Below are 27,046 nucleotides of genomic sequence, written 5' to 3' on the forward strand. Positions count from 1 at the left end.
TGATCTTATTATAGCTAAGAATTTTTGACAAGGACAATGCAACAATGGGTCAAAGTCTTGAAAACAAATAGGAATTTGTGGTATTAACCCTTTCATTTTACTGGAGCTATACTTTCATAAAAGAAAACAAAGTTGGAATTTGCACATGACTGTCACTATTATAGTATACCAGTATTGTAACCCTCGGCTCATTATCTGAAAGCGAATTAAGGGAACTGTCACGTACCAAAGGTGCTTCACAGGAATGTTGCCAGATGTTAGAGATATTAGGCTGAGTAACCAAAAGCTTGGTCAAAGATGTGGATTATAAGGAATGTATTAAAGGAGAGAAGTAGAAAGGTTTAGGCAGGGAATTCCAGAGCTGAAGCACGAGGCAGCTGAAGGCATGGCCACCAATGATGGAGCGATGAAAATCTGGGATTTGTCAAAGGCAAGAATTGGAGGAATGCAGAGACCTTGGAGGGTTTCAGAGCTGGAGGAGGTTACATTGATAGAGCGGTGAAGCCATGGAAGGGTTTGAATACCAGGATGAGAATTTTAAAATTGAGGCTTTGCCAGACCAAGCTCCAATGCAGGTTAACTAGCACAGGGGCGATAAGTGAATGGGACTTGGTGCGAGAGTTAGGATACAGGCAGCAGGCTTCTGGATGAGCTAACAATTATGGAGGATGGAAGATGGAAGGCTGGCCAGGGGAGCATTGGAATACAGGTACCAGAACCCTTAGCTGGCATCCCGAAAACCAGAAGGGCCCGAAAACTGGCTATGCTTGACAATGGCACCATGTGTAGCAACTCAAAATTGACATGCAGATTACTTCGTCAAGCTCCCGCTTGATTTGGTGGCACCACCGATTCCCGTGGCGATTGCCTGTACACAAAGTTTGAACGCTGTTCAAACAAGTGTCTCTTTGTAATTCAAGCTTTTATTACCCCTGGTTTCATGTCCGAAAGGCCAGCAGGAAGTCCTGCGGCTGGCAGGAGTGCCAAAGGAAACATTTGTCACTGAATATTAAGCAGAAAGTGGAATTACTAATACATCTAGGGAAGGGTGCCTCAGTGAAAAGATCAAGTGAAGAGTATGGTGTTGGTATATCAACCATTTGTGATTTGAAGAAGCAAAAGGAGAAGTTACTTAAATTTTATGCTGACAGTGATTTGCCCAAATTAATGGATAATAGGAAAACACTCCATCAAAGACTAACCATGTAGAAAGCGTTACTAGGGTGGATCAGGCAGTGTCAGAGCGAGAAACATGCACTGGATCGCTTCATTATCATGACCTAAGCGAGAGTGTTCTGTGAAGAGTTTGGTCTAATAACACCATGTGAATGCTCCTCAGGATGGTATAACAAATTTTAAAAATGCCATGGTGACGTCTGCTGAAAGTATGCAGTGAAAAAGCTTCAGCTCACGATGAAGCTGCAGAGGCATACTTGGATTAATTTTCCACGATAATATCAGAAAAAGGTCCACCAGCAGAACAAGTATACAATGCTAATGAGACTTTATTATATTGGAGGTATGTTCCCAGGAAAACCAATGTAACTGCACATGAGACAGCACCAATGGCACTCAAAGATTGGAAGGAATGGCTTACTGCACTCGGGTGTTCAAATGCAGCAGGTACCGACAGGGTAAATTGCTTCACGTGGTCTTTCAAACGGATCAGGGTTTTTCCTGTTGTTTATCAGGTCAATAAGTGTGCATGGATGACTAGACCCATTTTCCTTGACAGGTATGAGGGCCATTTTGTCCCTGAAGCAAGGGCTCATTGTCTGTCTGTGGGTCTTCCCAGGGGCTTCAAAATGATGTTATTCCTTGATAATTGTGCTGCGCAACCCGACGCAGAACTCCTCGTCGGAGGCCATGTTTTTGAGTTCATTTGTCCCCCCCAACTGTACATCCCTCATTCAGCCCATTGATCAAGGCATTCTGCAAGCGTTCAAGACCAGGTACAAGGCTGAATTCATGTGCAATTTACCGCAGCCAACAGAGGCTTGGGATTTAAGGAATTCCAAAAAAAACTTAATGTAAAGGATATACTCTGAAGTGCCACAAAGGCCTGGGTCAATGTACCCCAAGATATTTTGATAAATGGATGGCACAACCCATGGCCATTTACCATGTTCCTAAATGGTGACGATGAAATTGAACCAGACTTTAATGGCTTCTGTGGGTCTGAGGAGAAAAAAGTTGAAGATTTATTAGCATATGCAAAAGGTTTACCATGTGCTGAAGCCAAGTTGTTGGACGAAGAAGCTGTGGAAGATTGTGTGAATATTGACAATGATGCCCTGGTCCACCTCCAACTCTCAGACAGTAAAATATGAGACATGACCACGAACAAGGATAAAGAGAATGAGAATGATAATGACGATGATGAAAGTGGTGCGTTGAATGACCAGGAAAAAAAGTGTCCACTGAATTACGGTGGAAGTGATTCTTGGGATGGAGCAGAAGAGCTTCATTACAGAGCAGCATGTTATGTGGGTCTACAAGAGGTGTTCCTAAAAGAAAGGCCCAGATATTTGAAACAACTTAAGCTGCAGGACATGTTTAAAAGCAGTAGGATGGAGCCTGAACCTTCAGCTTCTACGGCCTGTACAGCAGCTACTGCCCCAGATATTCCTTGCAGTTGAATTTAGAAGCAACAGATGAGCCAAGGCAGTGGGGGAGAAAGGATCTATTATGGAAGTGAAATTAGGCAATATTATTAATTAATATTAATTAGAAGCTGTCAACCTGGACTACAATCCTACCATATGTGGAGAGTGAAAAGAAAAAGAATGAAAAAGTCTGGTGCAATTGCAGCAATTACGCCTCTAAGTTCACTTGTCTAGAAGTCTTTTGGGTTGCAGGGAAATATTCATAATCACGCTTTGGATACATATCTGTCCTCCAAAATTTCATCTGGCTGCATCGATGATGTGACCATGTCGATATGCAGAAGCACAAGTTTTCACTGGCCTGGAGTGAAACAGGCCTTCAACAGAGGTGTTCAGCCAATGAAAATTCGCTGCTTAAAAGAAAACTTGTTCTTCCTCCAAAATGGGACAATGGGAGCAGATAGACAAAACAGCAGTACAAGAGATTAGAATAGTTATGGGGAATAGAACAATATCATCGCTATACCGCTCTTCCCACCCCCCCCACCACACATTAAAAAGTTTAAAATGGCAGATAGAAAGGAATAGGGACAGAAGAAAGATTGCAGGTCACTGTAGGTGCCTAGCAAGCTTAGAAAACGCTCAACAGTTCCAAATTTATCAATGAACAAACAAGTGACAACTGGTAGCATAAATTTCACAAGAATGCTCCAGTACAACTGGTAAAGGGCCTTGCAAATAATCCAACTGTCTTAATTGTATTGACTGAAAATAGCAGGACACACACTGAGCATTTAGCATTTTAAAATTGAATGCGTAGTAGTCAACAATCCTGCGTTCCTACCACAGAGCCTCATTGGTCGAGACTGCAATTTGGAAGTTTGACATCAACAGTGCCGATTCCCTGATGTGCATTCCCATTTAGCAGCACACAATTCTGGAATGAAACCTTATGTACACTTTCATTTTTAAAGTCTTACCAATTATTCGTCGATTGAAGTAATCTGGAAGCATTCTTTCACAGACAGCAACAAGTAACCAAAAGGCTTCTTCTTCTTTAGCATAAAGCAGTAAAACAGACGTCAGAATGTTCATTGCCTAGGCAGGTGAATTGAAAGTGTCATTGCATCACACTCTACAATAAATTGCAATTATCAATGTAACCTGCTCATCCACAAAAGCTAAGAAATGCATTTTACACAAGCCTTTCATGCATAACATGGAGTCCGACTGATCGCCATGCTAATGGAACAGGACAATAAACCGGGGTTGGCGATGATGGGGGTGGACTGAAGTTTTATGCGCAATTGTATGCTGATGGCAGACCCAGATTAACATTCGCCATCTTTAGAGGGGGCAATGTGCGGCAGGGCAAATTCGCGGTCATCACTCTCCTGCTGCTGCCAGGGACAATGTTGTGAATTTCTATCTTTTTACAGGGCGTTAGAAGGGAAGGATTTGCAGACAGGAAAGCAAAATCTTTTCCTTGTAAGATATTTTACTGCAGTCATGTTGGCCAGTGTTACTGAACTAATGGATTGCAAGTTATTGTGAGCATTAGATTATATTGCCTCTCCTCATTTATCCCACTTCTGCCACTCAATTCTAGGCTGCAAGCTCCAGCAGTGACATCGTTGCATTTTCTGGACATGGATGGGCCAATGCACATGTGCAGATAGGTATCATGGCCATTTTGCATAGCCAAATTGCACTGGCAGGAGACTTTGTTTTTTCTTTATTCTTTCAAGGGATGTGGACATCGCTGGCAAAGTCAGCATTTGTTGCCCATCCCCAGTTGCCCCTGAACCTAACATTTCAGAGGACAGTTAAGAGTCAACATTACTGTTGGTCTGGAGTCATGTAGGCCAGACAAGGGTATAAAGGGCATTAGTGAACCAGATGGGTCTTTATGACAAGAGATGATAGTTTCATGGTCACCATTATTGAGACTAGCTTTATATTCCAGGATGATTAATTTAACTTAAACTCCACCAGCTGCCGTGGTGGTATTTTGAACCCATGACCCCAGGGCATTAGCCTAAGCCTCTGGCTTACTAATTCAGTGACATTACCACTATGCTACCATCTCCCCTCTAGAGTGTGAGAAGCTCATAGGTGGATACAATTCTGGAACATGACACCATCTAGGACAAAGCAAGCTGTTTTGTTGGCACCTCATACACCAAACGTGAACGCTTGCTCCCTCCGGAACCAGTGCACAGCGGCAATAGTGTGCACCAACAGCAAGATGCACAGCAGCAACATGCCAAGCCTCCTTCAACAGCACCTTCCAAACCCATGATCTCCACCACCTTGAAGAACATTGGCAGCAGGCAAATGGGAACATCACCAGAAAGTTTCCCTTCCTAATCGCATTATGGCTGTACTACACTAGATGGACTGCTGGGATTCAAGAAGATGGTTCACTTTCTCAAGGACAATTGGGAACGGGCAACAAAAGCTGATCTTACTAGCGACGTTTATATCCCGTGAAAGAAAACAAACCACAACCAAGCCAATATGTGGCTGGACAGATTGTTTCAGACCAGTTGCCGAATGCTACCAAGGAGGGCTTTGCCGGATCAACTGGGCTGAGACTCTCCAAATTTAGTCCTGATACAATGCCTGAATCATTGCTGACAGCAATATCGGTTTTATTCTTTTTAAATAAAATTTTGTAGTGATTATTTCCAACTAAGTCGCTTGCTCAGACCACTTCAGAAGTCATTAGGAGTCCTCCACAATGAGGCTGGAATCACACGCAGGCTGCTCTACTTAAAGAATTGATGAGCTAGTTGTTTTTTAAAAAACAATTAACCCACAAATGATCAGATTTATTAAATTCAATGTCATGACTTGGCATAATAGGGTGAAGTCACAACTGTTAGTTTGCTACTCTCATATCATAGTCTCTAATACTACTCTATCTATTGGTGAATTAAGAATAATTTATGTTTTGCTTCTAGTATTGTACAATAGTAAACTTTGATTTTGCATAGAAACTGATGCAAAATGCAAATGAAAACATTTTTCTTTCCAGCAGATCTTGGGCACGTGGAAACCCACCAATGAATTTAAGAGTCGCCAAACAAAGCTGCTGGAAAATCTGCAGTTTCTCTTCGCTCAATACGGAGTGCGTACACAATCCCCACAAAAGCCCACCCTTCCTACCCAAGTGAAGACAGTGCAGGCACAGTTGCCAGAGCCTTGGCTCAAGTGTGCACAGTTGGAATACACAATTTACTAACAAACATCACTGGTAAACCTCACGCTGGGATGTCCTACCTAATAGGACATTGGCTTGCAGAGTTATCTGCAGTTTCGTAGGAGGAATCTCGGCCAGATCTAAAAGTTGCAGTAGTGAAGCCAGCCGGGCTAGCTGATCAATTATCAGCAGCGCCTTGGAGTATTGCAGACCTACCAGGCATGTCACCTTGAAGGCACCTCCACCTAACTAAGGGGTCCCACTTGCCGAAAATAAATGACATAAATGCACAGACCGTAAAGTGGGAGCCTCAATCAGTTCGTATACCTAATCAGACCAAATACATTTATTTCTCAAGTACCTCAGAAAATGATTCAGCCAATCCCAAGACTTCTAAGCAGAATTTTATTCTAGACACAACCCAAATTTTTGCAGAATGAAGCTCAAAGCTTTCTTTGCATTTGGTTGGCTTGATATTACAAAAGAACCCCTTCTGGAAAAGTTATAATTCAAAATGATAGTGCATTACTAAACCACTTGGCAGTAAGTTCAAACCTGACAGTAGCCTATTTTAGGGTTCCGAGATGCATAGGCTGTGAGAACTCTTCTCAGTGCAGAAATGCCTGTATCGCTTTGGAATGCTGGGTGTTCAGGCAGTGAACGATGCAGATCACGTTCTATTTCGTCAGTAGCCAAGGAACAGGTACCCATTGACCTTTCCACTAACTCTGCATAATAGCCAGGATGAGCGGCCATGTCATTATTTGCCCCTATGGGTTGACAAACACAAACCTTACGTTGTTGTGGACCAGGATGAGGAAGGTAGCATTAGATCTACCTTCAAAACACAATTGAATCTAAAATGAAACATTGTGTTTTTCTTATACTCTCACATTTATCTTTTGTTGAACTGAAACGGATTGCTTTTCAATTTAAAAAGAAGAAAATTGTGTCAGCTGAAACAGCTCTCTGTAAAAACAAAACTCTGAGAGTTTATCCAAAAATAATTGTATTCTTACACACTTGGGAACTTATGGTTAGAATGATCAAGTAAAACATCATCTCCACCACAATCTCGTGTCTACTAGAATTTCAGAGTTTGGTCACTAAAATAAATCCTCAGTCAGCTTTTCTTAATGCATTGCAGGAGGGAGGGCAACACTAGAGGCAGCTGCTGCAAAATTTGAGAAAAATTGGCCCCTATATTTATAGGAAGGAGGAAGATGAGGAAGTCTGGAAACATGGAGGTCCTGGCGAATTTAGGGACAGGGCCCCATTTAATTATATTCTTTTCCATTTGCCAAAGCAGGAAAGCCGTGTTGTGGGCATTAAATCCAAGGCAAATTTAAATTTGTGTCACGAGGCCCTCATTTGCATGAATTATCTTAAATAGGGTTTTAGTTGCCCACTCTCCTGGACTAATATTTGCACCAATTCCACATCCCTTGTACCTCAGGTAAACCTACAAGTAGCTGCATTGTGACCATGTTGTTCTCTTAAATGAACTATGCAACCAGCCCCAACCACTCATTCCTCCCTGGTAAAAATCAACATCCCGACCCCGCCACCCCAATCCCTGCCTCACTAAGAGTTAAAAAGATGGAATGGCCTATGCCTTAAAAATGCAATTCTGTTCATTAGACTTGTGTAAGCGTTCTCTACACTTTTCAAAAATTGGAACACATTTTCTATCATTTCTGAAAGCTTCAAGTTACTAAACATAAAGCAGCTCAAAAGATATTTTTCATAATCACACTATTAACAATATACACACCCGAGAACAGTAACCAAAGTTCTCCTCTTAAGGCTTCTGGAATCCCTCTCATTACCAGATCTAGAGTCTTTTTAGTGCGAAACATACACACTCCATGACCATATTCTACAAAATGAATGTTCCATGATTGCACCTTCATCTTTTCTTTCAACTGCAAGGCACAAAAATAAAAGCGTTTTAATATTAGCTCATTCTTAAATACGACAGAGTACATTTTTACCTTTGCCACCGAAAGTAGACGGAGGTCATGCATTTGCCCTGGTTTTCTACTCCCGTTTGTCTACAACCAATATCTCTTAAAATTTCAACAAAACTTAGTACACAGATAGGATATGGCCCAAGGAAGAACTGATCAATTTTTGGCAAAGATGCAAATCCAAATCCTGGATTTTTTTTAAAAGTATCTGTCAGCCTCTGGCTGTAGTCAGCACTTCTGATACCAAATACAAACTGCATGGCAGTGCCAAATAATTCACACAAGATCTGCATCACATTTATATACTGGGGCTGAATTGCAAAGTCACCATTTACACATGGCCAATGGGTCATGTCAAATTATAGGCTATTACAATTTATTAAATTAACATATAACTGGATTTCTGCCAAGACTATTTAAATACAAAAAAAAGACAATGCAGTCACCTAAGTAAATTACTTAGTACCCAGCAGCTTACTTTTGAGATCAATGGTCCAAAACAAAGGGCAATGCTTAAACCAGCGTGATTCAGAAATTTAATCAGTGCAGAATAGCACTCAATTAATCAGACATTTTTTGAGAGATGAACTGACCCAAATTCAAGTTTCTATCCTACAAAAAATATTATCCAATTTGTGCTGTTGCAAATATTGGAACTGCCGACTATTCACAAACAAGAATTAGTGTATTACATATAACTAAAAGGAAACCATGGGCTGAATTTTCCTGCCAGAGACAGGAAACAGGAGGCAGGCCCAATTCTAGATCAGCAACCTGCCTCTTCTTATGGTGCCCTCACCAGCCTCAACCCCTCTGACAGAGGGGGCATCTGTGGTGCAGGGCCCATTGAAAAAAGCTGTCTCTGCAGAGATGCAACCCAAGGGGCCCCAATGGGTTCCTCCAAGAGGAGGACAACAGCCACAGTGCTACGAACAATGTGCTTTGCAAAAAGCTCATATTTGTAAGATAGCCCTGGAAGAAGTGGGGGTGCAATTGGATTTCATCACTCATGACATCAATTCCAAGAAATTAGGCTCTGGCTGAGGCTGTTTTTGGGATGAAAGCTAGGTAAAGAAAAATGCTAATGAAAGCTAATTGAGGGAATGGCATGTTTCAGCCTGTTGGGCTTCAGCTGGACAGTCACAGAACTCCAGGTGTTTTAGAGAGCACAAAACTCTCTGCAACACGATCAGTTTACTGGTTGGCAGGAAAGAGGAAAGAAGTCCAGAAGCTCTTGGTGCAGCAACATGCAAGCTAGCTAAAAAGGGACTGAATCCTAAAATGGTGTGAATAGCTCAAGCATGCTAAAGAGCTGAGTGTTTGTATCAGAAGTGACAAGACTGTGAACCAGGGTGTCGTTGGTTTGTTGCTTGAAAAGGAAAAGGAACTCTAGAAAGCTATGCCATCAAGACCGTCATGGCCCGAGGGAGAGAGGGTTCGTAGAACGAAGCTGTATCCAGGGACCTCAGATGGAATAAGGCTCCTGGTGAAAGCGACTTGAGCGCCAAATCCATTGAGTGGAAACAGTGAGATGCCAGAGCCTACATATCGGAGGCTGAGTTTCAAAGACTGCGGCAAGGCACGTGATGCCACATTTATGCGGGGAGTGAGAGAGTTGTGGGACAGATCTTTGTTGTACTGACCACTTAAGTAAAATTCATCATTCTATTGAAATACCATTTGTCTGCTAATACTAATGATATGGCAGGTGGTATGTGTCAGGCGGACCAAATCCACAAGGGAAACTTGGTCATGATATCACAATGGTTTTATAATTTATGTTTATTATGAGAAGATTTGTGCACTGAATTCAGAAGTAATGAGTCCACTAACACCTCTAGAGATCTTAAAAACTAAATTAAAACATTTATTAACAAAAGAAAAGATTTCAAGCACATACATGCGATTACAATTACTTAATACTATATCAGATCCCAAAATCCCTAATCAACCTGATTTCCAACTACAAATCCCCTTTAAGGCAACAGTCTAAAATAGATTTTAAATTTAAATAGATAAGCCAGCAAGTTTACCACAGCACCCACTCGACAGTGGAATTCCAAAGGCCTTCCTCCACCTTTGGTTACTGGACACAGCAGACTTCTGCTAAAGTGGCTAGAGACTTCCCCAAGGCTGTTTTACACTATCTTTTTAGATCTTACAAGACCCCACAACATAACCCACCATCCTTCTTTATATATGTTTCTCTCTCCTTAGTCTGTAAATTCCATTGTTCTAGAGGTCTTCAGGAATTTACTTTTCCTCCAACATAAAAAATCTTTCATGTTGCCAATACAGTCAGTTCCTTTGGGAAAAATACAAATACTGCTTGGCCTTGCTTATCTTGTTACTTGTAAACAACCTATCATCCCTTTGAATCCTAAACACCTCCTTCAGTTATCTAAAAATGCAAATTTTCTTCACACCCTACATGCTGCCCTCATCCATTAGCATTTCGAATGCTTTTTATCCCCACCTTCTTTTGATAATTTCAAGCCTGCAGTCTGACTCTAATTCAATTAAGTCACAAAGGCGGAACCATCTACACTCACACCCATAAACCTACTTTACAATAAACCACAATAATATAATGAAAAAATATTGCTTTCATGACAATACACAATTTTATGTTGACTTTGGGTTTGTTATAGTAAATATTTTAAAAACTGAAATCTTGTCCATGGATTGTTTTCGTCAGGGTTGTTTGGGGATTCCTTTCCTTTCAGATTATTGGCCCCTTCAGGGATTGTAACAATAGCCATCACAGATGCATAGCCGGAGACATGTGCCGGCTTCCTCCAGCTCCTCTGAGGCAACAAGGGGAGCATTAGCTACAAGTGTCCGAGAACGAAGAGCACCACGTAGGTCTAAGTGGGTCACTGTGGCGTTATGTAGTGAAACATAGAAAATAGGAGGAGTAGGCCATTCGGTCCTTCAAGACTGTTCCGCCATTCATTATGATCATGGCTGATCATTCAACTCAACAGCCTGCTCCCGCTTTCTCCCCATATCCTTTGATCCCTTTCACCCCAAGAGCTATATCTAACTCCTTCTTGAAAACATACAATGTTTTGGCCTCAACCACTTTCTGTAGTAGCGAATTCCACAGGCTCACCACTCCCTGGGTGAAGAAATTTCTCCTCATCTCAGTCCTAAATGGTCTACCCCATATCCTCAGACTGTGACCCCTGGTTCTGGACTCGCCCACCATCGGGAACATCCTTCCTGCATCTACCCTGTCTAGTCCTGTTGGAATTTTATAGGTTTCTATGAGATCCCCCCTCATTCTTCTGAACTCCAGTGAATATAATCCTAACCAACTCAATCTCTCCTCATATGTCAGTCCTGCCATTCCAGGAATCAGTCTGGTAAACCTTTGCTGCACTCCCTCTATAGCAAGAACAGCCTTCCTCAGATAAGGAGGCCAAAACTGCACACAATATTCCAAGTGTGGTCTCACCAAGGCCCTGTATAATTGCAGCAAGATATCCCTGCTCCTGTACTCGAATCCTCTGGCTATGAAGGCCAACATACCATTTGCCTTCTTTACCACCTGCTGCACCTGCAAGCTTACTTTCAGCGAATGGTGTACGAGGACTCGTTGCACATTCCTCTCTCTCAATTTATAGCCAGATAATAATCTGTCTTCCTGTTTTTGCTACCAAAGTGGATAACCTCACATTTATCCACATTATACTGCATCTGCCATGCATTTGCCCACTCACTCAGCTTGTTCAAATCACACTGAAGCACCTCTGCATCATCCTCACAGCTCACCCTCCTACCCAGCTTTGTGTCATCTGCAAATTTGTAGATATTACAATTCGTTCCCTCATCTAAATCACTAATATATATTGTGAATAGCTGGGGTCCCAGCACCAATCCCTGCGGTAGCCCACTAGTCACTGCCTGCCGTTCAGAAAAAAACCCGTTTATTCCTACTCTTTGTTTCCTGTCTGCCAACCAGTTTTCTATCCATCTCAATACACTACCCCCAATCCCTTGCGCTTTAATTTTACACGCCAATCTCTTATGTGGGACTTGGTCAAAAGCCTTCTGAAAGTCCAAATAAACCATATCCACTGGCTGCCCCTCATCAACTCTACTAGTTGCATTCTCGAAAAATTTCAGTAGATTTGTCAAGCATGATTTCCCTTTTGTAAATTCATGCTGACTCTGTTCGATTGTGCCACTGTTTTCAAATGTGTTAGAAATTAATTAGGATCACTCTCTAAATAGATTCACTTTTTGTTAACATGATATTCATGTTTTAACTTTGCATTATACAGTAATAACAGAGAAGGTACAAAGCAATAATCCCTCACCGGAAACATAGTTAAAACGTTAGGCAGTAGTCTGATGGTGGGATTGCATAGGATGTCATTCCTTGACAAAGTACAGGCTCGGAGCTTTCACACCCATGCGGCCTGAGAGTTCAACAGCTGAACCTCTTCTGGATCAGATGATTCCCCATAGACATGGCTTTCTAGATTCCTTTCTAGAAACCCCAGGCCTGAACACCTCCATGCTGCACAGCAGAAGGTTCCCCTTCTATGACCCCTGCCCTATCTTCTCCCACATCCTTCTCCTCCTCTGCCTCCAATAATATCAGTCTCTACATTTGAGGGTCATTCCTTATTGCTTTTTCAAAATTTGTTTAAGGGATATGGGCATCACTGGCTAGGTCAGTATTTATTGTCCATCCCTAAAAATGCCCTCTGAACAAGGGAAAGTAAGAATCAACCACATTGCTGTGGGTCTGGAGTCACATGTAGGCCAGACGAGGTGAGGACAGCAGATTTCCTTCCCTAAAGGACATTAGGTGAACCAGATGGGTTTTTACGACAATCAGCAATGGTTTCATGGTCATCATCAGACTTTTAATTCCAGATTTTTATTGAATTAAAATTTCACCGTAGTGGGATTCGAACCTAGGTTGTCAGAGCATTACCCTGGGTCTCTAGATTACTAGTTCAGTGACAATACTACTATGCCACCGCCTCCCCCATGTTATGAAGAATACAATAAACACATCTTTAGCAGGTCAATTGGCTTTTCAATGAGGGTTCTGGTGAGCAGATGGCTCACTTTATAAGGCCTCTGTGGTCCATTTGTGGCTCTTGTAGAAGGGTGAGAAGCTAATCTCCTCAAAACGATAGCCCCTTGTTCCCTATAATCCATCTATGGACTTGAAGGTTGAGGTGGAACAGCTGCAGAAGGCTTGACAGGCAGAGAACGAAAGCATTGTGGTTGCTACCAAGAAAGTGTGCAGACACATGAAAGAAGCTCTTCTTGTGGTCATAAACCAGCTAAACAGAGAATGGTGGGCCTTCCTGTTAATGAGCATCTCTACTCAGTCGGTGCCTTGATGGTGACATGGGTACAGTCAATTATGCCCTGGAATCAGGGGAATCTGCCAATGGCTGTGAAACCCACTGCTCTCTGAGCTTGTGAAGTTTTAATGTTAGGGAATTTGATGTTGTCTCCAGCCTTGGTGAAGAGGGCATCGTCACCAGGGTGATGCAATGATGTGCAGCTGACTGAGAGATGCTACAGAGATCTGCAGCTGAAAGGAACCAGCAGCAAAGGTTACAGTTACTTTGACCACCACTAACAGAGCATCGTCATCAGTGGAGCAAGGTGTGAGCTCCTCACTGACGAGGGCACTGATGCCTGTGACCATCTGCCTTGAGAGTAGCAGTCTCCTTCTGCACTGGTTTTCAGTCGTGTCCAGGTTGCTTCCCTTGTTCCGGTAGATTCTGTGCTCCAGGTAGTGCCTCCTCCTCTTGTGTGGCTCTTGTCCCTCTGCTGTGGCCCCTAATACTCAAGGTTCTTTAATGTGCATGCTGCCACTCTGCTGCTTTGATGGCCTTTATTTATAAGGCCCATACAGCCTGATTCTATGACCCAAAGCCCAGTCAATGCCTAGAGGGTGCCAACCCCCTAAAGTTGCAAGCACCTGACTTCTGCCTCTTCCGCTGTCCTTTGATGCACTCCTGCAACTTTTCAACCCAGGGAGTAAGCCCTTTCACCCAGCTGATAACATGCTACTAACATTGAATAAAGTTTTGATGTCTGCTGAATCACCTCTATATTGGTGCACACCTGCTGTTACACTGGTATATTATTTGTCAAGAGCTAGGAGCTAACTGTGATGGGAATGTTTATCCCAGGGTCCCACATTCATTGTCACACTGCAGGCATGCACCAAGTAACAACATATCAGTCTACCTGTCACATGGAGAGATGCAAGCAATACACCTGAAGTTCTAGCATTTTGAGTCAAAAGTGTGATTATTCCTAACGTATAGGAGCTAGAAGACATAACTTCCCTCACTAAGTCTAAACACTGAGGGTTCTTGAAGCCCATCCACCTCCCGCAAAGTTGAGATTGTTCTGAACTAAGGCCTTAAAGACTTCCACTGGCCTCAGGTGTAGGTGGGTTCGGAGAATTGCGCTCACTCCCACCCTCGGGAATATTAGGAGGGTGGAAATGGAGGCTGGGCTTCTGGCCGCGCATTATCATGGCCTTTTTTTAAAAAAAAAACTAGCCCACCTCCATTTCTGACAGCATCTGTGGAGAGAAAGACAGAGTTAACGTTTCGAGTCCAGATGACTCTTCTTTAGAACTTCAGAACAGTTCTGAAGAAGGATCATCTGGACTCAAAATGTTAACTCTGTCTTTCTCTCCACAGATGCTGTCAGACCTAAGTTTTTCCAGCAATTTTTATTTTTGTTTCAGACTTCCAGCATCTGCAGTATTTTGCTTTTATCCACCTCCATTTGGACCTGATCAGGGCCTGGAAAATCTGGTCCTATATAAAATATACCCATATTACAGGCTGTTGGACTAAATTAAGCAGTATGAAGGAATAGCCATAATCCTCAGCGTCAGCATTCAACAAAGGTCAGTAATTCTGAAGCTTATGACAAAAAGTACTCTGCACCATTAACATTTATACCTAACTCCATTAGGAATCCTTCAAATGGATAGGCAACTCATTCCTATCCATCTACAAATTCTGCTACTGAGAAATTAACTGGGTTTAACAAACTCTCACATTTGTTTTCCCATCCTGTGAAGTGCTTTTGGCAGTTCAGCAGCACTTCTCAGCCCAGGTGGAACCAGTGGGGTATCCACTGGCATGCCAATGATACATCCTGCATTTTATCCAAATGTTGATGAGGATATGTTTACCTCCTAGTCTTTGACTTGCTCTTGTAGCCACAGTATGTGTGTAACTGGTCTAGCTAAGTGTCTGGTCAATGGTAACCCACAGCATGAAGAAGATGGGGGTCTTCAGTGATGGGAATGCCATTGAATATCAAGGGTTTTCTTGGTGGGGGAAATGGGTAATTAGATTTTCTCTTGTAGTATGGCCTCCATGTTACTTGACAATAGCAATTCACTATGTGAGAACACCAGACCAAAATATAACGTCGACTTCTTCATGGTACACAAAACTCATACCCAATGTGTGGTGCCACTGGACCACAGCTATGTTTTGAAATTTGGTACTAGACATTTGTAGTATGAATATTGTACATGGATAAGGTACAAAAAGTAGATTTAAATTGAATGGGCAGGCATTCAGAGTGTTCATGCCTATACTGAGATGGCAGCATCAACGGCTGACAAAACCAGTCGGTGATTTTAAACTTAGCACATTCTTTTCAGACTCCACTTATCATTTGACAATTCTGGTGGATGTAGATGAATGAAAGCAAGTGATGCCAATGCCACAGAATGGAACACTTTTCCCCATCAATGTCTCAACGTCAAGCTCCTCCCAGTCAGGTAACTCACAGTCAATTCATTCATATTTTCTGATCATTGGAAATGTTTTGATCAGTGAATGCCCGCTTTTTTTAATGTTATTTATTGTTACTTAATTGGATGTTTCCAAAAATTTCAAATTAGCTACTTTCATTTGGCTTGTAATATGTGCCCTAACTTCCAAAATGTACATATGCGAATTCTTCCATTTTGCACCACCTCCATACTCTCACATGACAACTTATGGAATATCAAGGATAGTTTTTTTTCTCTTGGCTCACCTCCATTTTGTAGTTGAGACTTTCCCAATATGTTCTATATGTTGCCTGTACAGGCGACAATGAGGGGACAGGGATCCACAGTGCTTTCCACCCTCATTTTGCAACATATTTTTAAATAAGGTTGCAAATGTCAGAAAAAAAAGCAGTAACATGGAGGGTTGTTTTTTCTTTAAAAATAGCATAACTGGGTGCAGCAATATGTCGGTCCAAGACTTCAGAGCATTCAAATATTGCAGCAATATATCATACTGAGCACAGTAAATTACACCCTAACAAGTTAAATCTGCAAGTCAACAAACCATAATTCAACTAAAAATACTTATCCATTTCACTGAAGGCCGCAACAGAAATGATACAACAAAACATCCATAAAATGATCAGCAGATTTTAACGTACTAGGGAATTAAGAGTTTCTTACCATTTTTGAATCCAGATTTTCTGCATCTTGTGGGTGAAAGACTCTCATCAATGCTTCAGTATTAACTGTTTTACTGCTTTCTTTAAGCAGTGCACTGGATTGATCACCAGTAAATGAAGGTGAAGGGCCATCATGCCCAAAGAAGGTGCTGTCTTCCTGAGAACTCTTGGGACATGATTCCTGCCAAGAAAGAAAGAAAGATGCAGCATGGGTCAGGTCTATGAAAGAGCAGCATGCATATTGTCTGGAGAAGGAACGTGTTCATAGGCTCATCTCATCCCAGGGCAAAATACGACGGATGCTGGAAATCTTAACGAGAAATGGAAAATGTTGGAAACACTCAGCAGGTCCAGCAGCATCTGTGAAGAAAGAAACAGTTAATGTTTCAAGTTCAAAACCCTTCACTGAAGGGTCCCTCACTGCTCACTGACCTGAAACATTAACTTTGCTCCCCCAGATGCTGACAGGTGGCAACAATTGTTTGTTTCCAGCATTTTCTGCTTCAATCTCATCTCATGATTTAAAATCATTCCCTATTTAATTATATCCCACGCTTCATAAGAGTGACACAAAATTATAAATAATAAGGATTTAGCTTTCCTATTTTAGTCACTACTAACTAGTAAAACTTTATGACTTTTTAATTGACAAATGAAAACAATGACCATTTTCACATCATTTAGTGGCATCCAACATATTATATAAATATATTTTCCTGATTCTTCAGCAACAGTGTAAAAACAGTCGGCACCACAGAATTACCAGCAGCTGGGCATCTCAATATACATTTTCTTAAGGTGAGACAACAAATACTCTATACAGATACTCTTAAGATCCTGAGGGGGCTTGAGGGGGTGGATATCCAGAGGATGTTTCCTCTTGTGGGCGAGATGAAAACTAGGGAATATAGTTTAAAAAATAACAGGTCTCCCTTTTAAGACAGAATTTTTTTTCTCCCAAAGGGTTGTTAGTGTGTGGAATTCTCTTCCCCAGAAAGTAGTGAGGGCTGGGCCTTTGAATGTATTCAAGGCAGAGTTGTTAGGCAAGGGAGTCAAGAGTTATGGGGAGGCAGACAGGAAGATGGAGCCGAGATTACAACCAGATCAGCCGTGATCTTATTAAATGGTGGAGCAGGCTTGAAGGGCCAAAAAGCCTACTCCTGCTCCTATGTTCCTACAGTAGAGAATGGAAACAGAATGGACACTAAAGCTACCTGTAAAGCATGCTTACAGTTAACAAAAATGTTATAACAATTACTTTCAATGCAATCTGTTGAAGCATCCATGCGTAACTCTAATACTTATCAGCCATTTGGCAGTCATCCACTTTTCTTTCAATGGAGCTAGGACACTGAACGGACACGCTAGTACAATATACTATTAAGTTTTCCTCACATTAAATCAGAATTTGATTGGGTTAAAATTCTAGGGAGTTCAATGAAAACCAAGAACACACTGTTTGAGCATTGCCCCTTGACCCAGTGGTAGTATGCCCACCTAAGGCAGCAGGTCATGAATTCAAGGCCTATTCCAGAAACGTGAGCACATCATCTAGTTTGACTAGTCAGTGCAGTACCAACAGAATGCTGCATTTTGGAGTCACCATCTTTCAAATGAGATGTTAAAACAATGAATTGCCTGTCCTCTCAGGTACATTAAAGATTGCATGGCATTATTCAAAGAAAAGCAGTGAAGTTACCCCAGAGTCCGTAGCAATATTTATCAAACGTCCAACATCATAAAAGCATCTTAAGTGGTCATTTATCTAATTTACCTTTGCTACATGCTATTTGTTGCCACATTTCCTACATTATAACAGGGATACACTTTGGGATGTCCTGAGGTCATGAAAGGCACTATATTTACTTCCCATAGTCATGGAGAATACTGTGCAATGTTACTGCCATTTAGCTTTTATTTTGATCACTGTACCAGGATATTATCTTTACTGAACACAAGACTTAAAGGTATTTTGGTCCTTGCCTCTTTTGGGACTTGAATGTCCCATTTACGGCAGTAACCTGCTCACAGGCTGCAGCCAATCTGAAAGCAAGTGCTGGGAGATCCATGGAGGAGGAGGCCAGGAACACTGTGTGCTCTCTCACTGATGATAATGAGATCAGATGCTTGCTGTGCAAGGTGACAGGCACCAACTGCGGGCCCAATATTTCAGAACAGATGTTCTGGAACTCAAACAACCTGTACCACCAAATTTCAGAGCCACTTTTGTAAATAGTACACATTATAATTTCTCAAAGATCTTTACCTCTTCAATCCCCAAAGTGTGCTGTGCACTTGCGCCACAGTGCAGTTTCCCTTTCAGTTTCTTCATAAGGCCAGCGCCGTCCTTTATTTCAGTGAAACGGAAGGTTATTTTACATCTAGTACTGAAAGAGATGTGTTTGCCTGAGCTGTCCGGCGTGTCCATGCCCATGACCTGTCAGAGAATTTGCATCAATTTGATATCCACATTTTCACAACCTATACTGAGCTTAGGGCATGTGGAAGTGGAAAGGGCGGGGAGAAAACAGTCAAACTGCAACAGAGCTATATCACAAAGATTCATAATTGCAACATGGAGCAAATGGTTTTACAGTGCTTACACATAAATGTGAGCCGGGCTATAATGATTTCTTAAACCTGAGTGCTGTACTATAAAGTTACTACATGATATATGTTGTTACAACAACCAAAACATTAGCTAATTATCTGAGTAGCTAATTTAATTTTGCAACAGCACTTTTGTGAAAACAGGATACTATTCTTATGCAAGAATTTATAGCCCTATTTACACTAAAACAACGTAAAATTGATAATGGAACTCTGCCAGTGGCAATACTGATATAAATTAGAACATGTAAAGCTCACTGCCAGGTCAGTGGATTTTAGAACAGCTTCTCTTTTTCCTCTAAGGAAGAGCCCAGCTCCATGGTACCTCCTTGTAAAGATAGGAGAGAAATGCTGCAACCCGAAGCTACAATGCAGGTTAATAATAAGCTTCCTTGTAGCGAATATAGTATAAATAGGGCTATAGCATGTTTCACCTTTTCACTATAATACAAGAGAAAGCATCCTTTAAGCTACTTTTATAACTAGGTTTTAGCCTCAACAACTATTATGAGATATCAAAGAAAAATTTGACAAGACTTTTTTCCCCTCCCGAATACTTTATAGACATTAAAAGGTAACTACTTTTGTCTATTAAGCATTACCTCCCGCAACGGAATGATAACATTGCAGTGACTCCCGTCTTGGCTACTGAAGCATACGTAATTATCCGAAATGAACATTTTCCCAAATGCATGGGCATGACAAAAAGGAATCCAAAGAAAACAGTCAAGTATGTCATCCAGACTCTCTTCCCTGGGCAGCCTGAAGAGTGCTGTGAAATATTCATTCCTAGCTCGATTCTCCAGGCCTCTGAAATAAAACAAGAGGAATGTAACACAAGTAACACTGAAAGAACACAGGCTTTTTGAGTCATTAGGAGAAAAAGAATTCACATTGAACACCCAAAACAAAATGTGTTTGACAGACGAGCTCAGCCTGTACACAGAAATATCTCATTGTCCAATTTATCAATCAACAGTGGACAGCATCCTGTGTGTTGTGGGAAACACTTGAGATACAAAATAGCATGATTCATTATAATACATTTTCCATTACAATACATACATGGATGTTAAACTTCCTTAAATAAAAAAATAAGAAAGGTGTTACCCATATTACCCAGCTAAACTATCTTGTTTATTTACAAATAAAAATTCTATCCTAGAGATGGGCAGGGGGTGGGGGACACACAATGATATCATTGTCACGTGTTAGTCAATTAAAATTCCTTCAAATTTATGTCACCTGATGAGAAATTCTTACAATTCACTTTCTAAATAGATTCAAAATTCCTTTTTCTATTGATTCATCAGATAAGAACCCTTGAGACAAACAAGCAATAAAACATTCTAATTTAAAATTTTGGTGCTGAGGTTTGCCCACTATTTTTATTTGATTGCATTAACACCACTGCGTTCATATGCCAAGTCAAGCAGTGGATTCACCACAAATACAAGAAGATCACTCTGTGCCAAGCTACGTACTAGTGAAGTGATTGTTTTAACAGAGAAATTTGAAATCTCATACGCTCATTATTTCAAAAAAGGGTTAGATATCTAACTCAAAATCTGATTCGACTTCCATGCTGGTACAACCGGAGGAGCAAAAGGTAACACCTTCCAGCAAGTTTCATGAAGAAGGTAGCTCACTACGCACTCACGAAAGGTGGTAGGCAGAGTCAACATTGACATGAGCTCAGGGCAAGGCCTTTATGTAAAAGCGTCCGAAGATATACGAGGATTGCAACACATAAGGCCTAAGGGCTAAAACAGCATCCCAACACCTACACAAGAAAACTTTGACATTTTTATGGAGGCACTATTGACTCCTAATGTAAATTCTCTGATCAAATCTTCAGAGGAGCCAGTCATGTCATATCATGCCATATCTGACTGCTCAGTTGGGTCACAACATATTCCCCTGCATGGAATTTTTTTTTTATTCATTCACTCATGTGAACATCACTGGCAAGACCAGGATCCGATGCCCTTCAGGTGGGTAGATTCACCCACATTGCTGTCATGGAGTGAGTTCCAGGATTTTGGCCTAGCAACAGTGAAGAAATGACGATAAGTTCTGAGTCAGGATGGTTTATGGAGGGGAATCTGAAGGTACCATGCACCTGCTTTTGTCGTCTTTCTATGTAGTAGAGGTTGCAGGTTTGGAAGGTGATGCCGAAGGATACTTGGCGAGTTGTAGCAATGCATCCTGTAGATGATACATATTGCTGCCACTGTGCGCCAATGGTGGAGAGAGTGAATGTTTAAGGTGATGGATGGGGTGACAATAAAATTGGGATGTTTTATCCTGGATGGTGTCAAGCTTCTTGTGTTGTTGGAGCTACACTCATCCAGGCAAGTGGAGAATATTCCATCACACTCCTGACTTCTGCATGTAGATGGCGGACAGGCTTTGGGGAGTCAGGAGATGGTTACTTGCCACAAAATTCCCAGTGTCTGGCCTGCTCTTGTTGCCACAGTAATTATATGGGTGCTGCAGTTCAGTTTCTGGTCAATGGTAATCCCCAGAATGTTGATGATGGGAGATCCAGTGATGATAATGCCATTAAACTTCAAGGGGAGGCGGTTATAGTCTTGTTGGGAGATGGTCATTGCCTGGCATTCACCATTTTGGGCCTCTGTTAATGCCACAGTTCATCTACCCATGAGGAGGCACACATGACTGGCATTAACAACATCTATACCTGTCTTCTCTCCATACTTTGTAAGGAAGCCTCCTGTTTTCCATTTAGCACCTTCCTGCTATCCCAGTTCGCACAGCGTAGACTGATGAATCACAAGTATGAGCCACTAAGTGATAATTTCTTGTTTAATGCTTTGTGTCAAGATTCACACGGAACATTATCTGGCTTCCAAGTGCTCAGGATCAGTTGGTCCAATAAACAGGTTTATTGCTGAAAAAGAGACATGTCGAAGCTTTTCGTCTAGCACTCATCGGGGCACTTTGCAAGAATACCAATATAAGGAGGGGAAAACAACAATTTATACTGTATACTTTAATGACACCATGTATACCTAAATAGATGGTTGCCACGGGATCCCCTCTAGGTCCAGCTCTCGCAAACATTTTTGTTGGGTTCCATGAGAAACATGCCTTCGATGGAATGACAACTAACCTCCTATCCCTCGCATATTTCCAATATGTAGATGATACGTTTGCTATATATAAATCTACCGCTGCATGTAATAATTTCCTTACATGTCTTAATGGGTTCCATCCTACACTCAAGTTCACCTTTGAAATGGAGCAGTCAAATGAACTCCCCTTCCTTGAAATACTAGTTGAGAAATCTGCCGGGGGGGTTCTCTACCGTGGTCTACAACAAGCCTTCACTGGTCAAAATACATGTTGGGATTCTTACCGTTCCACACATTGAGGCTGGTCTTATCGGCGACCTTGTAAATAGGGCCCAATCCATTTGCTCACCATGCAAGCTTGATGCTGAAGTAGAGCGCATCAAAGACATCCTGCGAGATAACGGCTACCCTGATCAGATCACTTCATGCTGTATATCACGCAAACTCGTGAATGGACCTAAGGCCGTCCCTTTCAGCCCTGAAAAGTGCCCAGCCTACCTCAGGTTACTCTGGAAGGGCAAGGTCTCTCAAAAACTAAGCAACAGGTGAAGCAGTAGCAACACGGGTGGTATTCACCACCAACAGGAAGCTGACGCCAAGCCAAAAAGTCATTCTGCCAATCACACAAATGAATAATGTGGTTTATGAATTTCACAGCATCTTTACAGTACTGAAGGAGGCCATTTACGCCACTGAGTTTGCACTGGCTCTCTGAAAGAATATTCCACCTAATCCCACTCCCCTGCTTTATCCTCATAACCCTTGCACTCTCTCTCTTTTCAGGTAGCAATCCAATTCCCTTTTTGAATATCTCTCTCGAACCTGCCTCCACCAACCTTTCAGGAAGTTTATTCCAGATTCCAACCACCTTCTGGGTAAAAATTTTTTTTCCTCACATCACTTTTACTCCCTTTGCCAAACATTTTGAATCTGTGCCCTCTAGTTCTTGGTGCTCTCGAGTGGAAACAGTTTCTCATTATTTACCCTGTCCATACCCCTCAGGATCTTGAATACCTCTATCAACTCTTCTCTTAGTCTTCTTTGCTCCAAGGAAGAGTCCTAACCTCTCCAATCTATCCTCATAGCTCTGGTGGTTTATCCCTACTCTTATGAATCTCCTCTGTACTCTCTCCAATGCTTTCATATCCTTCCTCAAATATGGCACCCAGAACTGGATGCAGTACTATAGATGAGGCTTAGTGTCTTATACAAGTTCAACATGACTTCCTTACTCTTGTACTCAACGCCCCTATTAATAAAGCCCAAAATACTATATGCTTTAGTAACTGCTCTCTCAACATGCCCTGCCATCTTCAATGACCAATGTACATATGCACCGAAGTTCCTCTGTTCCTGAGGCTCTCACAGTTTCGCCATATTTTCCCTGTCAAAATGAATCACCTCACGCTTCTCTGCATTGAACTTCATCTGCTACTTGTCTGCCCAATCCACCAACATGTCTACGTCCTTTTGAAGTTTAAGACTATCCCCATCACAGTCAACAACGTTCCAATTTTCATATCATCTGTAAATTTTGAAATTATGCCCTGCACACCATAGTCTAGGGTGATTAATTTATATCAGGAAGAGCAACACTACTCTTCAACACTGACCCCTGGGGATCTCCACTACAAACCTTCTTCCAATCTGAAAAGCAACCATTTATCACTGCTGTTTCTTACACTCAGCCAATTTCTTATCCAAGTGCTTACTTTCCCTTTTATTCTATGACCTAGAATTTTGCTCACATGTCAAGTATATGGCACTGTGTCAATTGCCTTTTGAAAACCCATATACAGCACATCAACAGCATTTCTCTTATCAACCTTCTGTTACCTCCTCCAAAAACCCCAGCAAGTTAGTTAAACATGATTTTCCCTTAATGAATCTACACTGGCTTCCTTAATTATCCTATACTTGTCTAAATGACTATTGATTTTATCCCGTACTATAGTTTCCAGAAGTTTCCATACCATTGAGGTCAAACTGACTGGTCTGTAGTTGCCAGCTTTATCCTTGCACCCATTTTCGAACAGGGTGTAACATCCACAATTCTGCTGTCCTCTGGCACCTGCCCTGTATTTAAGGAAGACTGCAAGATTATCACTAGTGCCTCTGCAATATCCACTCTCACTTCCCTCAATACCCTTGGATGCATCTCAGCTGGTCTTGGTAACTTATCTATTTCCAACACCATCTTCCTCTCAATTCTAAGTTCTTCTAGTGTACCAGTTACCTCCTCTCTCACCTCAGCCTGGGTAGCAGCATTTTCCTTTGTAAGGACAGATGCAAAGTACTCATTCAACACTTCCGCTATTTCTCCAGTCTCCACATACAAGCCCTCTTTTTTGTCTCTAACCGGCCCTACTCTTTCTTTTACCACCCTTTTATTAATTACATGCTTATAAATACCTTGGGATTCCCTTTTATGTTCGCTGCCAGCCTCTTTTCATGCTCTCTCCTTGCTTTTATTAGTTTTGTCACTTCCCCTCTGGTCCTTCTATATTCAGCCTGATTCTACATTGTATTTTCTACCTGACATGTGTCATACGTGCACTTCTTCCTTTTCATCTTTACCTCTATCACGCCGGGCGTTCTGGATTTGACCTACCTTTCACCTTCAAGGGGTTATACCTTGACATTGCCTGCAATACTTTTTCTTTGAAGGCAACCCATTGTTCAACCGCTGCCTTTTCTGCCAACATTTGATTCCAACTCACTCGACTCAGATGCATTCTCATCCCATGCTAGGCATGTAGGCCATACGTCACAAAGACTGGCGGATCATGTCAAAAGCATGTCCCAGCCTCTGTTTGCAGTGGACGAGGCGCAGGCGTTGCCCAACCAGCCTGTGCTTGCAGAGCTCAAAACAGTGTCCAACATTAGATGTGATTCCGTGACTGGACGACATTTGCTAAATAATCCTCAGTGTGCTAAGAATTACACTGACAACCAATTTAAGATCGTCAGTCGAGCTCACAGTGTGGCACATTGGCATGTACTGGAAGCTACATATATTAATACACAGGGGCCAGTTCTTTGCAGAAAGAAACACACATTGCACCTGTTTCAGCTAAACAAAATGAAGGACATCCATTCTCTGACTCATTCATCAGGTCAATGCCTTGACCTAGTTTAAATTTCAAACAATGCTTGGCAGTTAACTGTCAGTCACCATTACTGGTGCACTCACCATGGCAATGCCTCTACCAAGCAGCATCCACTTGCCAACCAACCAAATCAGCACACTCTTTTCATACAGTATAAATTGTTGTTATCCCCTTATATTAGTATTCTTGTGAAGCATCTTGAGAGTGCAAGATGAAAAGCTTCGACATGTCTCTTTTTTTCAGCAATACTCAGATTCTGTACTACCAGATGACAACTAGGATTATCTAGGCCAGCAATGAATGATCAGAGTGATGGTGGGGAAGTTAAGAAGGATTAATGAAGTGGAATAAACCTACCTGAAAAAAATCAAGATGATAAAGTGAAGGAAAAAAATCCCTTTTACACCAAGTTATGGTCATCACCAAATATTTGCGGATTTTATAACTCCATTGATAACAAGACAGAATGTTGAAAATGTTGGTTTAATACTTTACGTCAGGAATGTTGCTTTGGGGTTCATACCTGTGGTTTATCGATCTGCGCTGTGCTAATAAGGATAACAAAGATGCCAAATGGAACACAGGAGGCTCGTCCACAAAGGATGAAGAGAGGACAGAAATGACGGTTGTCGAGATCAGTTGTGTGTCTCCCAGAAGGCAGATGAACAATGGCATTGATACAAGTCCAAAATGGTCTGCCAGCCAATTCAGGGAACATGCAGCCAGGGAACACAGAGCACCCGTTCTCAGTTGCCTTACTTGGGAGCAATTGAGTGAGTGCCAAGAGCATTCACGCAAAAAAACCTCAGACTTCATCTTTAAACATACATTACTCTTAAATCGCTTCATTTGCAAAAATGACATCTACAGACGGTGAAGAGGTGTAAACATTTTAGAATCTACAATTCACAACATTTGAGTTTTGTTCTGAATTTCATACCTCAAGACAAATTCAACGGTCTGGAGTCAAACATTTCTTATACTTACACCACACCAGAATGCAGCATTTGGCCATTACCTCTTTGTTATTTGTAAAGGGTCACTGAGTGATAAGTCAGTCTCAAAGGCTTCCTGGTCAAATAATCTCTTTACAGCAAAATCTGCGAGCTGCTCCATCAACAGAAAGGTTTCATTCAAATGCACGAACATTGAAAAATAATAATCTTCTCCGCGACAGCAAATGTGTATACTCTCGGACAGGATGACACTCATAGTCTTCGCAAGTGTTGATATTTCATCCCAGGAAATGACCATCTTAACTAGAAGTTGAACAGAATTGCAAAATCAACACAAAGATATAGGAGGTAATTAAGACCATGAGACATAGGAGCAGAAATTAGGCCATTAGGCCCATCGAGTCTGCTCCGCCATTCAATCATGGCTGATGGGTTTCTCAACCCCATTCTCCCGCCTTCTCCCCATAACCTTTGATCCTCTTACCAATCAAGAACCTATCTATCTCGGTCTTAAATACACTCAATGACCTGGCCTTCACAGCCTTCTGTGGTAATGAATTCCATAGATTCACCACTCTCTGGCTAAAGAAGTTTCTCCTCAACTCTGTTCTAAAAGGTCTTCCCTTTACTCTGAGGCTGTGCCCTCGGGTCCTAGTCTCTCCTACTAATGGAAACATCTTCCCCACGTCCACTCTATCCAGGCCTTTCAATAATCTGTTAAGTTTCAATCAGATCCCCCCTCATCCTTTTAAACTCCATCGAGTATAGACCCAGAGTCCTCAAATGTTCCTCATATGTTAAGCCTTTCATTCCTGGGATCATTCTCGTGAACCTCCTCTGGACCCTCTCCAGGGCCAGCACATCCTTCCTGAGATACGAGGCCCAAAATTGCTCACAATATTCTAAATGTGGTCTGACCAGAGCCTTATAAAGCCTCAGCAGCACATCCCTGCTTTTATATTCTAGTCCTCTTGAAATAAATGCCAACATTGCATTTGCCTTCCTAACTACCGACT

General features: G+C 41.8%; 1 protein-coding gene across 1 annotated transcript in view; it reads right to left on the minus strand.

Annotated features, from left to right (window-relative positions):
• Nucleotides 1-27,046, minus strand: part of tbc1d8b (TBC1 domain family member 8B) — a 70,543-nt gene that overhangs the window by 21,408 nt on the left and 22,089 nt on the right. The window contains exons 5-11 of the mRNA XM_078547662.1: nt 26,093-26,333; nt 19,469-19,676; nt 18,523-18,693; nt 16,258-16,437; nt 7,586-7,736; nt 6,367-6,581; nt 3,587-3,704 (exon numbers count right to left, since the gene is read on the minus strand). Of these exons, the coding sequence (XP_078403788.1) occupies nt 3,587-3,704; nt 6,367-6,581; nt 7,586-7,736; nt 16,258-16,437; nt 18,523-18,693; nt 19,469-19,676; nt 26,093-26,333 (1,284 nt within the window). The remainder of the gene's footprint in view (nt 1-3,586; nt 3,705-6,366; nt 6,582-7,585; nt 7,737-16,257; nt 16,438-18,522; nt 18,694-19,468; nt 19,677-26,092; nt 26,334-27,046) is intronic.

Source organism: Cetorhinus maximus, chromosome 8 (assembly GCF_964194155.1).
Source record: "Cetorhinus maximus chromosome 8, sCetMax3.hap1.1, whole genome shotgun sequence".
Lineage (NCBI taxonomy): Eukaryota > Metazoa > Chordata > Chondrichthyes > Lamniformes > Cetorhinidae > Cetorhinus > Cetorhinus maximus.